The sequence below is a fragment of the Prionailurus viverrinus genome, unplaced genomic scaffold (genome assembly GCF_022837055.1).
Source record: "Prionailurus viverrinus isolate Anna unplaced genomic scaffold, UM_Priviv_1.0 scaffold_67, whole genome shotgun sequence".
Lineage (NCBI taxonomy): Eukaryota > Metazoa > Chordata > Mammalia > Carnivora > Felidae > Prionailurus > Prionailurus viverrinus.
Window position 1 is genome coordinate 708,159 of NW_025927629.1, and position 13,292 is coordinate 721,450.

The window sequence follows — 13,292 nt, forward strand, 5'->3', positions numbered from 1 at the left end:
GCGGCGGGGAGGGCGGCGGAGGCCGCCACTGCTCGGAGAGGGGCCACAGCGCGCCCGAAGGTTCATGCGCCGGGCGGGGACAGGGCCCCGCGCTCGGCTCGCAGCAGGCGCGGCCCGCGGGCGGGGGTCGCGTTTCCCATGGAGGCGCCCGAGCTGGGCCCGGGGCTGGTGCAGCGTCTGGAGCAGCTGGCGACGTGCCCGCTGTGCGGGGGCCCCTTCGAGGACCCGGTGCTGCTGGCGTGCGAGCACAGCTTCTGCCGCGCGTGCCTGGCCCGCAGCTGGGGCGCCCCTCCGGCCGCCGGCGACCCGGCGCCCGCCCCCGCCTGCCCCCGCTGCGGCCAGCCGTGCCCCCGCCGCAGCCTGAGGTCTAACGTGCGGCTGGCGGTGGAGGTGCGCATCAGCCGGGGGCTGCGCGACAAGCTGGCCGAGGCGGGCCCCCGCGCGGGGAGGCGCAGGGGGGGCCGCATCCCCACCATGGGCTGCCTGGACCCGCGCGGAGAGGTGAGGCGGGGCCGGGGGCGCGCTGGGGCTGTGGGGGCCGAGGAACCGGGCGGGGTGACAGCAGTACGTGGGGAAGCAAGAGGGGAGCGGGTCTCAGGCACGCAGAGGAAAGGAGACCCGACGCGGAGCGCGGGAAATGCGGAGGGGGCGGAGTCTGAGGGGAGGGTGACTGTGAGGTCTGGGGGGGACCGCGGGGGTGAGAAACAGCCTGGGTGAGGGCGCGAGGGGGACCGCGGGGTCTTGGGAGGGGGACGGCGGGGTCTCAGGGGGAGGAGGACGGTGGGGTCTGGGGGAGGGATGGCGGGGGTGGGAAACAGCCTGGGGGAGGGAGCGAAAGGGAAGGCGGGGTCTTGGGAGGGGGTCGGTGGGTGTCGGAACCAACCTGGGGGAGGACGCGGGAGGGGGGGGAAGGCGGGGTCTGCTGGGGGGGGGCGGGGCGCGAGAAGCCGGAGCGGAGAGAAGGGCGGCCAGGGGCCAACAGTGGAGGCAGGGCAGCGTTCGCCGTGCTGTTGGTGAGCGTCCTGCTCCACTCCTCCCAGGGCCCCTGGCCGGGAGAGGCGACGGCGGAGGCGGGGCCCGTGAGCCTGCAGCCCGGCCTCTGGCCGGGCCCCTCCCCTAACCCTAACCCTAGCCCTAACCCTAACCTTCCCAGCCCCTACTCCCTGCCCGACCCCCAGGCGTCCGGGACTCCTGACTGGCTTCTCCCCAGCAGCCTAGCCGGTCTCAGGTCTTGCTTCCACACTTTGAAGTCTACATAGACCTAATTAGTCCAGGTGTAATTGGCGTGATTAGGCAAATTGCCCCTCCCTTCGCCACCACACTGGGCCGCTCCAGTCATCCCCACTGGACAGTGAGGGGGGAGGGGAGTTCCTGGTGTTTGGAGGGCATCCAGCGCGGTGTCCCGAGCTGCTGGGCCTCCTGGGACACACTGGAGTCCAGCTGCCGCCTAGGCCAGGGTAGAGACACAAAGCCAAGGGCCCAATAAACGCCACTGGGCTTTTATGGCAACAGGGGAAGCAGCTTTATTACAAGGCTTTTATACACCAACTCTTAGCCCCAGGGCTCGGGGGTTTGGTCAGAGTGATGGAGGAGAGGGACACCCTCAGGAAGGTAGATTAGGAGACACAGAATGAGGCCGGGGGACTCTGAACGGTGAAGGGGGCAAGTCCCAGGTGTGGATGAAGCTGGGGAAGGGGAGGAGGGCGGTGGACGGTGATGGAGGGGAAGGAGGGCCATGAAAGGACAAGGGAAGACTGAGGAAAGGGGGAGCCCAGGGGTGAAGAGGTCACTGTGAGAGGTGCCGGGGCTCACCAACTGAGTCCCAGCTACCTGAGGGAGGGGAGGATAGGGAGGGCTGCCCAAGGACAAAGCCCAGAGCTCACATCCATGTTCTCTTCTGCCCATCCCAGGACACGAGGAAGACATGGAGGAGGTGAGTTCCGCTTTACTGCTCCTTCCTTTCTACCACCAGCTGCCACATCCGTCACCTTTTCCGTGGGCTCACCTCTCTGTCCTCATTCACACACAGCTTTTCCGGGCCCCAGAGATGTCAGTGAGGTCGGGGTGGGGGCGTCAGAGGGCAGAGGGTGTCTACGGACTTCCTGACCCTTCTCCCTCATCTGTCCAGACTTGACGCCCCAACACCCAAGTCATCTAACTCAGACGACGACGTCCCCGAAGATTATCCAGTGGTCAAAAACATGCTGCACAGACTGACGGGTAAGGGGGGAGGGAGGGATGCACTGAGTGACAGTCTTCCCTCTCAGACAAGATCGAGTCTCTTCTGGGGTCTGTGGGACTTCCATGAGGCAGCACTAAGCAGCACACGCTGAGGGGCTGGACCACAGAAACCCACCGTGTCAGCTCTGGGAGTCGAGGCTGGTGTTTGGGATGGGCTCCTTCCCCGGCCCTGCCTCTCTCCCAGCCTTCCCCCTCAGATGTCCTCTCTGTTGTCTTCTCATTGTTTTCCTTCTGTGCTCATCCATCTCTGGGTCCAAACTTGCTCTTTTTGTAAAGACACCAGTCACATTGGGCCAGGGCCTGCCCTAATGACCTCGTTTTAACTTAATTACCTCTGTAAAGACTCTGTTTCCAACTAAGTTCACATTCTGAGGTCCTGAGAGTCTACAACATTTCTTTTCGGGAGGAACATAATTCGACCCTCAATGTCAATCCTCAGTTCTTCATATTCTAGCAATTCTCCCCTCTTATCTGTCGCGACCCTGGAAGGTCAGCTGCTTCCACCACTCTTGCTCTGTCTCTGCCCCTGGGGCTCTGGACCTTCTCTGCAGCCCCCCGGGGGGTGGGGGTGGGGGGCTCCTGGCTTGCTACCAAAGCTGCCAGCCAAAGAGGAACCTGTCTGGCTCAGTCGATAGAGCATGCAACGCTTTTGTTTTGTTTTGTTTTCAGTTTTTGGGGGGGGAGGGGTAGAGGGGAAGAGAGAGAGAATAAATCTCAAGCAGGCTCCACATTCAGTGCAGAGCCTGACGGATTCAGGGCGTGATCCCACGACCCTGGGATCATGACCTAAGCTGAAATCAAGAGTCAGCCACTCAACTGACTGAGCCATCACCCAGGCGCCCCCTCCCCCTCTTTTTTTTGAGCATGCAACTCTTGATCTTCGGGTTGTGAGCTCTAGCCCCACATAGGGTCTAGACATTACCTACAAAAGAACTCTTAAAAAAAAAAAAAAAGCCTGCCAGGAAAGGTGCCCCACCCTCCTGTTACCTACCATACCCCATAACCCAGGATACTTCTAGCACCCCAATCCAGAAACCTTTCCTCAAAAGCAAACCATACACACAGGGCCGGGATTGTTTCTCTCTCCTCCTCTGCCCCAGGCCACTCCCACTTTTGTCTGGGGTCCCGGCACCCCCTGCCAGTCCTCCTCCTCAGGGCCACCTTCCTTCCGCATCCTGCTGACCCAGTTCCCACGCCCCACCACCACCACAGTAGATGCGGTATCGGTCCTCACTCCTCCCTGGAAGTTGGATCAGCCCCACTCTTCTCCCAACCCCCAACCCAAGCAGCCTCTCCATGATCTTCGCCCTGTGCCGCCTTCGCCAGGCCGGCCAGGGCTTCTCCAGGACGGTTCTACGGAAGCAGCCCGTCCCTGCGGCGGTTGTCTCCTCCCGCTCTGGCCCCACAGCTGCCTCTGGAGCAGTTGGGAGGCCTCTTTGGTGCCCTCTGCTGCGCAGACCCCCCCTGGCCCTGACCCTGACCCGGCTCCCCTCTTCCCCTCCGCAGCCGACCTGACCCTGGACCCGGGCACCGCACACCGCCAGCTGCTCATCTCAGCGGACCGCCGCAGCGTCCGGCTGGCCCCGCCGGGGACGCCCGCGCCCCCCGACGGCCCCGCGCGCTTCGACCAGCTCCCGGCGGTGCTGGGCGCGCAGGGCTTCGGGGCTGGCCGGCACTGCTGGGAGGTGGAGACCGCGGCCGCCGCCGGGGACCAGGAGGACGGGGACCAGGACAGCGGCGAAGCCCGCTACGCCGTGGGCGCGGCCGGCGAGTCGGTGCGACGCAAGGGCCGCGTGGGGCTGTGCCCGGCGGGGGCCGTGTGGGCCGTGGAGGGCCGCGCCGGCCGCCTGTGGGCGCTCACGGAGCCCGAGCCCACCCCGGTGGGCGGGGCGGGGCCCCCGCCGCGGCGCATCCGCGTGGACGTGGACTGGGAGCGCGGCCGAGTGGCCTTCTACGACGGGCGCTCGCTCGACCTGCTCTTCGCCTTCCAGGCGCCCGGGCCGCTGGGGCAGCGCGTCTTCCCGCTGCTCTGCACGCGTGACGCCCGCGCCCCGCTGCGCATCGTGCCGGCAGAGGGCTGAGCCGCCTCCCCCCACCTGTGCCGGGAGCCGCCTCGTCCACACACACCCCCCACCCAGCCACACTGTCTCTTTTCTCCCAAGCAGGAAGATCTTGGCTGGCCTCCGGCTTCCTGCCCCTCCCTCTGGGACGCTTGCCACCTGCCTCTCCACGGCTGCCTGCTAACCTGGACCTGAGCTGGGGAACAGGCCCTGCCCCCCAATACTGGGCAACGGTGGTGTCCACTACGCAGAGGCCCGCCCCGCTAGCCAAGCGTTCCCCTCCCACCCCTGCCTCTGCTGGTCTCAGAGGGCCCAGTGCCTTCTCCTCGGGCCACGGTTCCGACTTCCCTGCCCAATCCGGGGTTTATTCACCAGACTTGGGCCTGGGTCTCAGAGCCCTCCATGGAGCTCAATGCTGTTCTGGGGAGGGGGCAGGCCAGCTCTACTCCATGGTGACTGCTTCCTTTGCTCACAGCCTTGTCCCGTTAGGAACCTTCCTGACTCCCCCCTGCACACACAGTAAGCCAAGGCTGCTACCTCTCTTTCCTCTCCTCAGCAGGGGGGGTTGGCCCAAACACCCCAAAACCATCCCTGTACACAGCATCTCATCTCTCCCCATATGTATAAATGGGCCCATATTTAACACTTTTTGAGATGTTGGGTTATTTATTTTGTGCATCTGTGGCAATAAATGAGATCTCAGTGGTGGTATGATTTGACTCATCTCTGCAACTGTGCATGGCAAGAGGCCTAGGAAATGATCTCAAGATCCCAGTAAGGAGTGGGGAGGGCTGGGAGCTGGGCATCTGGGCTAGCAGAAACATCAAAGCCTAGGAAGGAAGGGGTAAGAGTGTAGTGTAGGGGACGTATCCCCATCTCTTTGCTCCCTCCCTTTCGCTTCCTCTCCCAGGGACCCAGGTCCCTGGGACAAAGCTGGGTCTGTCTCTGAAGCCACAAGATGCAGGAGAAGGCTGGCTCTAAGTGGCCAATCCCCAAGCCAGCTTTGTCAGATCCTGTATCACGTGAGAAGGGTGAGGAGAGGCCATCACTATGTCCTTTTCCATTAAAGGTGATAAAGCAAAGACCTCTCTCTCTCCCAGCCCCTCTGGAGGGCATGAGGGGGTAGGGTTGGGAGCCCACACATCCCACAGGCTTATATAAATACATTACTGGAAGAGCTCCAAGCCAGGATTAACAAGCATAGCTAGGGCAAGATTGCCCGGAATCTAACTGGGACCCTGGCAGTGAAAGCTGGGACTGCTGAAAACCCAATTTAAGTGTTTGGGACTCAAATAGAGAATGCAAGGGGCCAAGAGACCTGGATCCCAGGACAGGCAGTTTGGCAGTGAGAACAAAGGGAAGAGACTGGAACCAAGACGCCTGGATCCCAGGAGAGCAGAGGATGAGGACCGGAAGGAGAAATGAAGGCTGGGAGAACCCAGAAGCCTGGGTTCTGGAATAGCAGCAAGTCAGAATTCCAGGATCTCTGTTCACCCTCCTCTCCTCCTCCCTCCGTCAGGCAGAGGAGAGGGCAGGAGGGGGCTGGAGAAGGGGTCAAACCATGGGTTTAGTCCCCAAGTAGCCACATGAATACATTCAGGGCCAGACAGACACAGGAATGGTGGGGCAGAGAGGAATTTAGTGCTGCATTGGCCCTGGAGGAGGCTGGGAGGGGTCAGGAGGCTGGGGAGGGGTGCTGGGGCTCGGTCCTGGGGTTGCACGACGCCGTCCCTTGCGGTGGCCCCGTACACAGTGTGTATGACCACAGCCCTCTTCTTCTTCCTCATCGCTCTCAGTGGAGCTCTCGCCAAAGGCCCGAGGTTTCTCATAAATACAGCAGCCTGGATTTGGAGGGAGGAGCCCAGTAAAAAAGGGAAAAAAGTTAAGATACAGTCAGTTCCTCACCCACCAGATCTCAGTAACAACTGCTTCCACCGTGCAAGACCCAGCTTCCCCAGGCCCACCCCCCGGGGACTCAGGCCCCCAAACCCTCCTCCTGTTGGCCAGGGTCTAAAGCCTCGCTTCTGCCCGCTGATGCCTCCTGATTTCAGGCCCTGGTCTGTCGCAGGACAAGCCCTCCCTCCCTTTTCCTCCAGTCTTAGCCTCATGTCCCCGATGCCTGGAATCACCGAGGCAGTGACAGGCCCCTGGGCAGGTGTGAACAGGTGTGAGAAGTAGACAGTGACAGGCTGTGGGCAGGTATGAGAAGGTGGCAGATGGGCCTGTGGGTAGGTGTGAGCAGGTGGCAGACAGGCCTGGGGGCAGGTGTGAGCAGGTGTAAGCAGGTGGCAGACAGGTCTGTGGGCAGATGTGAGCCGGTATGAGAAGGTGGCAGCAACAGGCCTGGGGGCAGGCGTGAGCAGGTGGCAGAGGGGCCTGTGGGTAGGTGTGAGCAGGTGGCAGTGACAGGCCCCTGGGCAGGTGTGAGCAGGTGGCAGACAGGTCTGTGGGCAGACGTGAGCCGGTATGAGAAGGTGGCAGCAACAGGCCTAGGGGCAGGTGTGAGCAGGTGGCAGATGGGCCTGTGGGTAGGTGTGAGCAGGTGTGAGAAGGTGGCAGACAGGCCTGGGGGCAGGTGTGAGCAGATGGCAGACAGACCTGTGGGCAGGTGTGAGCAGGTGTGAGCAGGTGGCAGACAGGCCTGGGGCAGGTGTGAGCAGGTGTGAGCAGGTGGCAGACAGGTCTGTGGGCAGATGTGAGCCGGTATGAGAAGGTGGCAGCAACAGGCCTGGGGGCAGGCGTGAGCAGGTGGCAGAGGGGCCTGTGAGTAGGTGTGAGCAGGTGTGAGAAGGTGGCAGACAGGCCTGGGGGCAGGTGTGAGCAGGTGGCAGACAGACCTGTGGGCAGGTGTGAGCAGGTGTGAGCAGGTGGCAGACAGGCCTGGGAGCCGGTGTGAGCAGGTGGCAGACAGGCCTGTGGGCGGGTGTGAGCAGATGGAAGAGGGAAACACTCACACTTTGATGAGCGGCGTCCCATGTGCTCGTTGTCCACAGTGTCACTCGTCCATTCTACCTTCTTCTCTGGCTTCCGCTTCCGTAGTTTAATGGTCAGGCTCCGGTTCTCCTGGAAGGTTAAGAAGGACGGACAGACACAGCTAGCTCCCTCCTCCTGACCTGCCCAGCTCCCTCCCGGGGGCCCGGTTCAGTCAGTGCCCCAGACAGACCAACAGAGGAGCCGAGTGCAGGGAAAGGGCAACTGGAGCAGGTCTCTGACCTCAAGGAGACCCTTGGGGGGTTGTGACAACTGCTAGGACATGGGGAAGACACAGTTCCTAACCTAGGGAAGGTCCCAGCAAGTCTTCAAAGGAAAACATAATCCTCGCTGTTTCTCCGTCTTCCTCCCCAAATCCTCCTCGGTGGTATTAGTACCTGAGCACCATCTCCTCAGTCCCAAGTACCTAACCCTTGACTCCCATAGAGAAAGAACCACGTCCTGATCTCTCCCATCCTCAAGCCCGGCGCTCCCCTCTTCTTACCTACCTACCTACCCCCTCGCACCCACGCGTCCCCCCATAACCCGGGGGTAACGACTACACCCTCTCTTTCTGAAAGCAACTCAACCCGTTCTTGCAGGCAGGCTACTTGTGTCTCTATTTCTCAACAGTCCTCCCATCTCACCCTTCTCCTTCCCGCGACCCCTGCACCTCCCTTCACGCCCACCTCTTGCACAAACACGTGCTGGCAGCTGTGCTGGCGGCCAGCCTGCCTGCAGCCAAGCCTTCGCATGGAGCCCTTCGATCCCCCCGCCCCCCCCCACCCCGACACCCCGAGCTCCGGTCCCTGGGTCTCCAGCCCCGCCCGCGTGCAGCAGCTCCTGCGCCCCGACTCTAACTCTCTGTCACGTGTCGCCTGAGTAGCCTCCGGCAGCATCTCTACCGCTGCCCAAAGCCCCAGTACTGGCCACTGTCCCCGGCCCAGGTATCCGACCCCACTCGGCCCACAGCCCTATCCCCTCCCTCCCGGTATCACCGCCCCCCCCCTCCCGCCTTTCTCACGGGCTCGGTTGTCACGGTAACCGTTGTCTCAGTGACGGTCTCACTCAGCCCGGCCCCTGCCTCGGCCATGGCTAAGGCTGAGGACAGGGAGGAGGGGAGGAAGGGGGACGACACGCCCTTCCTTTTCTCTGTGTCTCAGGGTTCTAAGCGGGCCGGGCCGGACTCAGGGTGGCAGCCAGGATCCTCCACCTTCTTTTTTCCCCCTCCTCCTGGGCCTCCGTTTCCCCACCCCTGGGGAGAACCTGTCCAACCCCACTTCCGGCCCGCTGCTTCCGGGTGTGACGCACTCCGTAGTTCCCCTTCTCCCTTCCACGGCACTGCACGCGTCTAAGCGCAGGCGTCGCCGGATTAGTTCCGCCGTAACGTGACAGTGCGCAGGCGCAGCCAGCAGGAGCCCCTGACTTGGCGGAAGAGGCGTCACTGCGGGTGTGGCGCGTGGGCGGCGGGGCGCAAGCGCTGCGGAGTAGCGCCAGGAGGGGCGGTCCGGAAGGGCAGAGCCCGTGGGGCGCCGCAGCGCGGGTGTGGGGATGCGGGATAGGGGTGCGGCCCCCGGTGCAGTGGGAGCGGATGCGGATGCTGCCCGGTGCAGTGGGGTTGGGGGTACGGGATGGGGGTGCAGGTGCAGGGGAGAACATCTGTCCTGGCGGTGGTAGCCACCCCGCCTGAGCCGGTCTTCCGTTTCCTTGCCTCTGGGAATGGAGAATTGGGCCCCAGGAGCAGGGAGAAGCACTAGATCACGAATGGGTTGTGGGGTGGGGGGCACCTGAGTGGCTCAGTCCTGGAGCGCCAGACCCTTGATTACCAGTTGGGTCAAGATCCCAGGATCGTGGGATGGAGTCCTTCGTGGGGCTCCACACTCACAGCGCAGACCTTGTGTGAACTTCTCTGTCTCTCAATATAAATAAACCTTAAAAAATAAAGTAAATAAAAGAATGGGTTCTGGCGGTCGCCCTGTGTGTGTGCAGGTGTTGGGGCAAGGTCCTTAATGGGGCCTTCAACCGGGATTGTTGCTGGCTCTGTGTTCCGCCTTACAGCTCCCAGCCTGATGGGGAAGCTGTAGGACTAACATCTTAGACACTGAAAGATACTAATCTCTTCTGTGAAACTGAATTTACTTACTTCTTGCCAGCACGCTCTCTGGGGTGGAGGGGAGTACGATCAAGCACAGAAATGGTCGTAAGTTTGTGTGATGATAGAAACAGGTGCATGTTTCTAAGGAAGCAAAGAGGGGTAAAAGGAACTGGAAGGCAGCAAATGGCTTTTTGTTTGGTAGAGAGCTGTTTACTAATTCAGTGTGTGCGCTGAAGAAAATGCAGTTTTGCGTTGCTTGGGATGTAAGAGGAGTATCAGGTGAGGCTTGGCAGGTAGGTGCGTTTATGCAGGAGGTCCTGTATGTTGCTCAGAAACTTGGACCTTACCCAGTCGGTGTTATGGGCCAGGGGAGGCTTAAAATGGGGTAGATAAAACAGATTTGTTTCAGATTTCAGAAGTGGGGTGGGAAAGTTCAGATGCACAGTAAAGTCTGCCCTGCGCATCCCTCCAAGTTGCTATGGGGGTCAAACAAGACAGGGTAGGGGCACCTGGGTGGCTCAGTCGGCTAAGTGTCTGACTTTGGTTCAGGTCATGATCTCATGGTTGGTGAGTTTGAGCTGCAAATCGGGCTCTGTGCTGATAGCTCGGAGCCTGGAGCCTGCTTCTGATTCTGTGTCTCCCTCTCTCTGCCCCTCCCCTAGTCACACTGTTTCTCTCTCAAAAATAAACTTTAAAAAAAAAATTAAAAACAAACAACAAGACAGGGTAAGTTTGAGAGCCCTGAACATATAAAGGCCACACAGTTACAAGGTAATCATGGTTACTATCACCCTTTGATCACCATTTAAGCCAAGGAATGCAAAAATACAGATTTCCAGAGTAAATCTGAATATGTTGTGTTTGAACTACAAGTTTTTGGTTCAAACTGATAAAAATCAAGATACAACTCAGCATGTATAGTAAAGCCCATTAAAAAAGACAGTATCGCTGTGCAGTGAGATTCACAAAAAAATACTCTTTTCTTTTTGCCTCTATATACGATTACGATGAATATGTATTACATTTATCTCAAGGGCAATAGCAAAACAATTTTCAAAGTGTCCATTGGTACCAAGTACATACTGTTATCCCTTGGTAACAGATGTTTTGTTGTCCAAATTCACATGTCAAGAGATCTGGTTAAGTTACCTGTTGAGTATCCCACTCTCCCAAGTCCTACGTTTGTTTCCCTAAACTCAGGAACCAAATACATTTAGTGATGGAAGACTTATAATTACTTTTTTATATTAGTCCCATTCTTGGCTCTTTTTTTTTTCTTTCTTGTTCTAATTTATATTATTTTTTGTAGCTCATATACTCACTGAAAGAACAAATATATCTCTGTAAGTTCATTTAAATTCCTGTTAGAACAAGACATATTATAAATAACATACAGATGTCTAGCTTATATAAAAAAATATAACTTTAATAAGGAAAAATAGAGTAAGTGTACTCTGGGGACAATGACACACAATAATGTCCTATGGGAGCAAACCATTGCACCTAGGATGGACAAGGGATCTAAGAACCCAATATCCTTCACCTTCCAAGGAAGAGAAGAGGGAGGGATCGCTGAGTCGCCCAGAAAAAAAAATCAAGAGTCTTCTTTCTCCTGAAACCTATGGAGAAAGAAACGAGTCATTATATTTGAGCAAAAGAAGAGGCTCCAGCATAAGACAAGACATTCAATTAAAAGATCAAAGGAGGAGGGACACCTGGGTGGCTCAGTCGGTTGAGCATCAGGCTCAGTTGACAGCGTGGAGCCTGCTTGGGACTCTGTCTCCCTCTCTCTCTGCCCCTCCTCTGCTCACACTCTCTCTTTCAAAAATAAACAACTAAAAAAAAAAAAAAGTTAACAAATGGGGCACCTGGCTGGCTGATTCCAGGTGCATGTCACTCTTGATCTCAGGGTTCTGAGTCTGAGCCCCATATTGGGTGTAGAGCTCACTTAAAAATAAAATCTTAGGAGCACTTCCTAAGGTTGGGTGGTTCAATCGGTGGAGCATCTCTTCTTTTAAGTTTATTTGTTTAGTTTGAGAGAGAGCAAGGCGGGGGAGGGGCAGACAGAGAGAATCATAAGCAGGCTCTGCACACAGATCCCAACATGGGGCTGGAAGTCTGGAACCCTGAGATCACGACCTAAGCCGAAATCAAAAGCGGGACGTATTAACTGGAGCATCTGACTCTTGATTTCGGCTGAGGGCATGATCTCAGGGTCATGGGATCAAGCCCTGTATTGGGCTCTGCGCTGAGCATGGAGCCTGCTTGAGATTCCCTCTGTCCCTCTGCCCCTCTCTCTCCCACTTGCGCTCTAAAATAAAATTTTAAAAATAAATACAGTATGATTTAGAAATTGGGAATTATTATGACAGAAGATATTTGAAAAATAGAACTCAAAAAAAATTTTTAAGTAACAATAATGGGAATAAACTGAAGACAGAATTAGTGAACTGTAGGAGGCTATAAGAATTAACCCAGAGGCAGCATGACGAGAAAAGGGATGGGAAAAAATGAAACACAGAAGGGGGCTTAATAAACTGATTAGAGCTCTAGAATGTGAAAGTTGAGAACATGGGGTAAAAGCGATATTTAGTGACATAATGGCTGATAATTTTCCAAGGATGACGGAGGAAAATAATCCTGTTTTAGAAAGTCCAGCACAGGATCAAGAAAAGAAAGCACATCCTGATATACTCTGGTGAAACTACAGAACACCAAAGACGAAGGACTGAAGGCACACGCGATTAATGCTCAGAAAAGGAAAACTAACTCGAGTGTAGAGGAAATTCCAACATAACATGCGAGCAATACTCGCCTTCCAGTTTTCCTTTTGCTTTTACATATCTCAAAAGGGTTAGTTCACTGGCTATAAAAAGGCTAAGAGAAATGTAATTTTCAAAAATAAAACCCCACATATCCCCCTATTACCTGAACTGTACAGAAATAAGGGATGGGAACAGAGAAACTAACGGTTTATCCCGCACAGGGAGCAAATCAGCGCATCAATGTGGTTAGCGAACAGAGAAGGGGCAGAAGGCAGCAGGACACGCACCTGCAGCTGGTGCAGGTGTAGAAGACGGTCTGCCCTTCGTCTGCTGAGCGCATCTGCCGGGTGTGGTAGGCCATTCCCTCGTGGCCGCATCGCGAGCAGCGCCGGTCCACCTGGCGGGTCAGCACGGGCGTGTCAGGGGGTCCTGGGGGGCCCACCCGGAACCAGAGCCCACGGTCCTCACACCACACGCTGCTGCTGCAGACACCCCGCTTCCCTCTCCGGGATCTGGGTCCCGATCTCTGCGCTCACGCCTGCATTTCCTCCCCGCGCTCCCTGCTGGGGCCAGTCCGTGACGTCGGTTACTTACCACGGGCCCCTGGAACTCAGGCCCCTCGTCCGCCGCCACGGGCACCGTCGTCCCCACCTTGTGGAACACAAACGTGGTCCTGACCACCTTCTGCTCGAAGTCTGCGCGCAGCGAGAACGGGTTATGGACATGGGCGGGGAGGGGGCGCTGACCCCACTCCCCGCGCCCGCAGGCTCCGGCCGCCGCGCCAGCCCCTCACCTCGCACGTCGACGGAAAAGCCACAGCGGATACAGGTGACTGTGTCCTCAACCCCGGGCAGGGGCAGGATGGAGCCGCAGTCCGGACAGAAGTCCAGGTCCGACTGGAAGTGGGAGCGGGAGCGCCCAGAGTCCATGAGCCACACGAGGTAGGGGGCTGCGCGCGCGCTAGCGGCCGGTCTCCCCGCCGGTCTCCCTGTCGGTCCCTGGACGTGGGCGGGCCTCACCGGTGCCCTCCACCGAGCCCTCCTCCTCTCCGCCCGACCGCGACTGCGCAAAGCGTGTCGCGCAACGCGAGGCGAGCGCCATTGGTTGTGACGTCATACGTGAGCGCGACCGCGACCGGCCTGTCCCCGCGACCCAGCTGCA

At 58.1% G+C, this 13,292-nt stretch overlaps 3 protein-coding genes across 5 annotated transcripts; 1 reads left to right on the top strand and 2 right to left on the bottom strand.

Annotated features, from left to right (window-relative positions):
* Positions 1 to 10: 10 nt before the first annotated feature.
* Positions 11 to 11,553, top strand: RNF39 (ring finger protein 39). 3 transcript variants are annotated; one of them, XR_007149941.1, is made up of 6 exons: positions 11 to 501; positions 1,911 to 1,933; positions 2,129 to 2,220; positions 3,748 to 4,393; positions 6,189 to 6,193; positions 11,543 to 11,553. XR_007149941.1 is itself a non-coding variant. In XM_047848514.1 (4 exons), the coding sequence occupies exons 1-4, from the start codon at positions 139 to 141 to the stop codon at positions 4,320 to 4,322; spliced, it is 1,053 nt and encodes a 350-aa protein (XP_047704470.1). In that variant the 5' UTR covers positions 11 to 138; the 3' UTR covers positions 4,323 to 5,012. The 3 variants fall into 3 exon arrangements, 1 of the variants encoding a protein (XP_047704470.1); XR_007149942.1 differs by lacking the exon at positions 2,129 to 2,220; XM_047848514.1 differs by lacking the exons at positions 6,189 to 6,193; positions 11,543 to 11,553 and having other exon boundaries at positions 3,748 to 5,012.
* Positions 5,921 to 8,577, bottom strand: PPP1R11 (protein phosphatase 1 regulatory inhibitor subunit 11). The gene is made up of 3 exons (XM_047848515.1): positions 8,296 to 8,577; positions 7,256 to 7,364; positions 5,921 to 6,142 (listed from the first exon to the last, which is right to left on the bottom strand). Exons 1-3 carry the CDS (start codon positions 8,362 to 8,364, stop codon positions 5,940 to 5,942), a joined length of 381 nt encoding a protein of 126 aa, XP_047704471.1. The 5' UTR covers positions 8,365 to 8,577; the 3' UTR covers positions 5,921 to 5,939.
* On the bottom strand, positions 10,772 to 13,182 carry POLR1H (RNA polymerase I subunit H). Its single transcript, XM_047848516.1, has 4 exons — positions 12,925 to 13,182; positions 12,726 to 12,826; positions 12,419 to 12,528; positions 10,772 to 10,985 (listed from the first exon to the last, which is right to left on the bottom strand). Exons 1-4 carry the CDS (start codon positions 13,058 to 13,060, stop codon positions 10,961 to 10,963), a joined length of 372 nt encoding a protein of 123 aa, XP_047704472.1. The 5' UTR covers positions 13,061 to 13,182; the 3' UTR covers positions 10,772 to 10,960.
* Between the last annotated feature and the right edge of the window lie 110 nt (positions 13,183 to 13,292).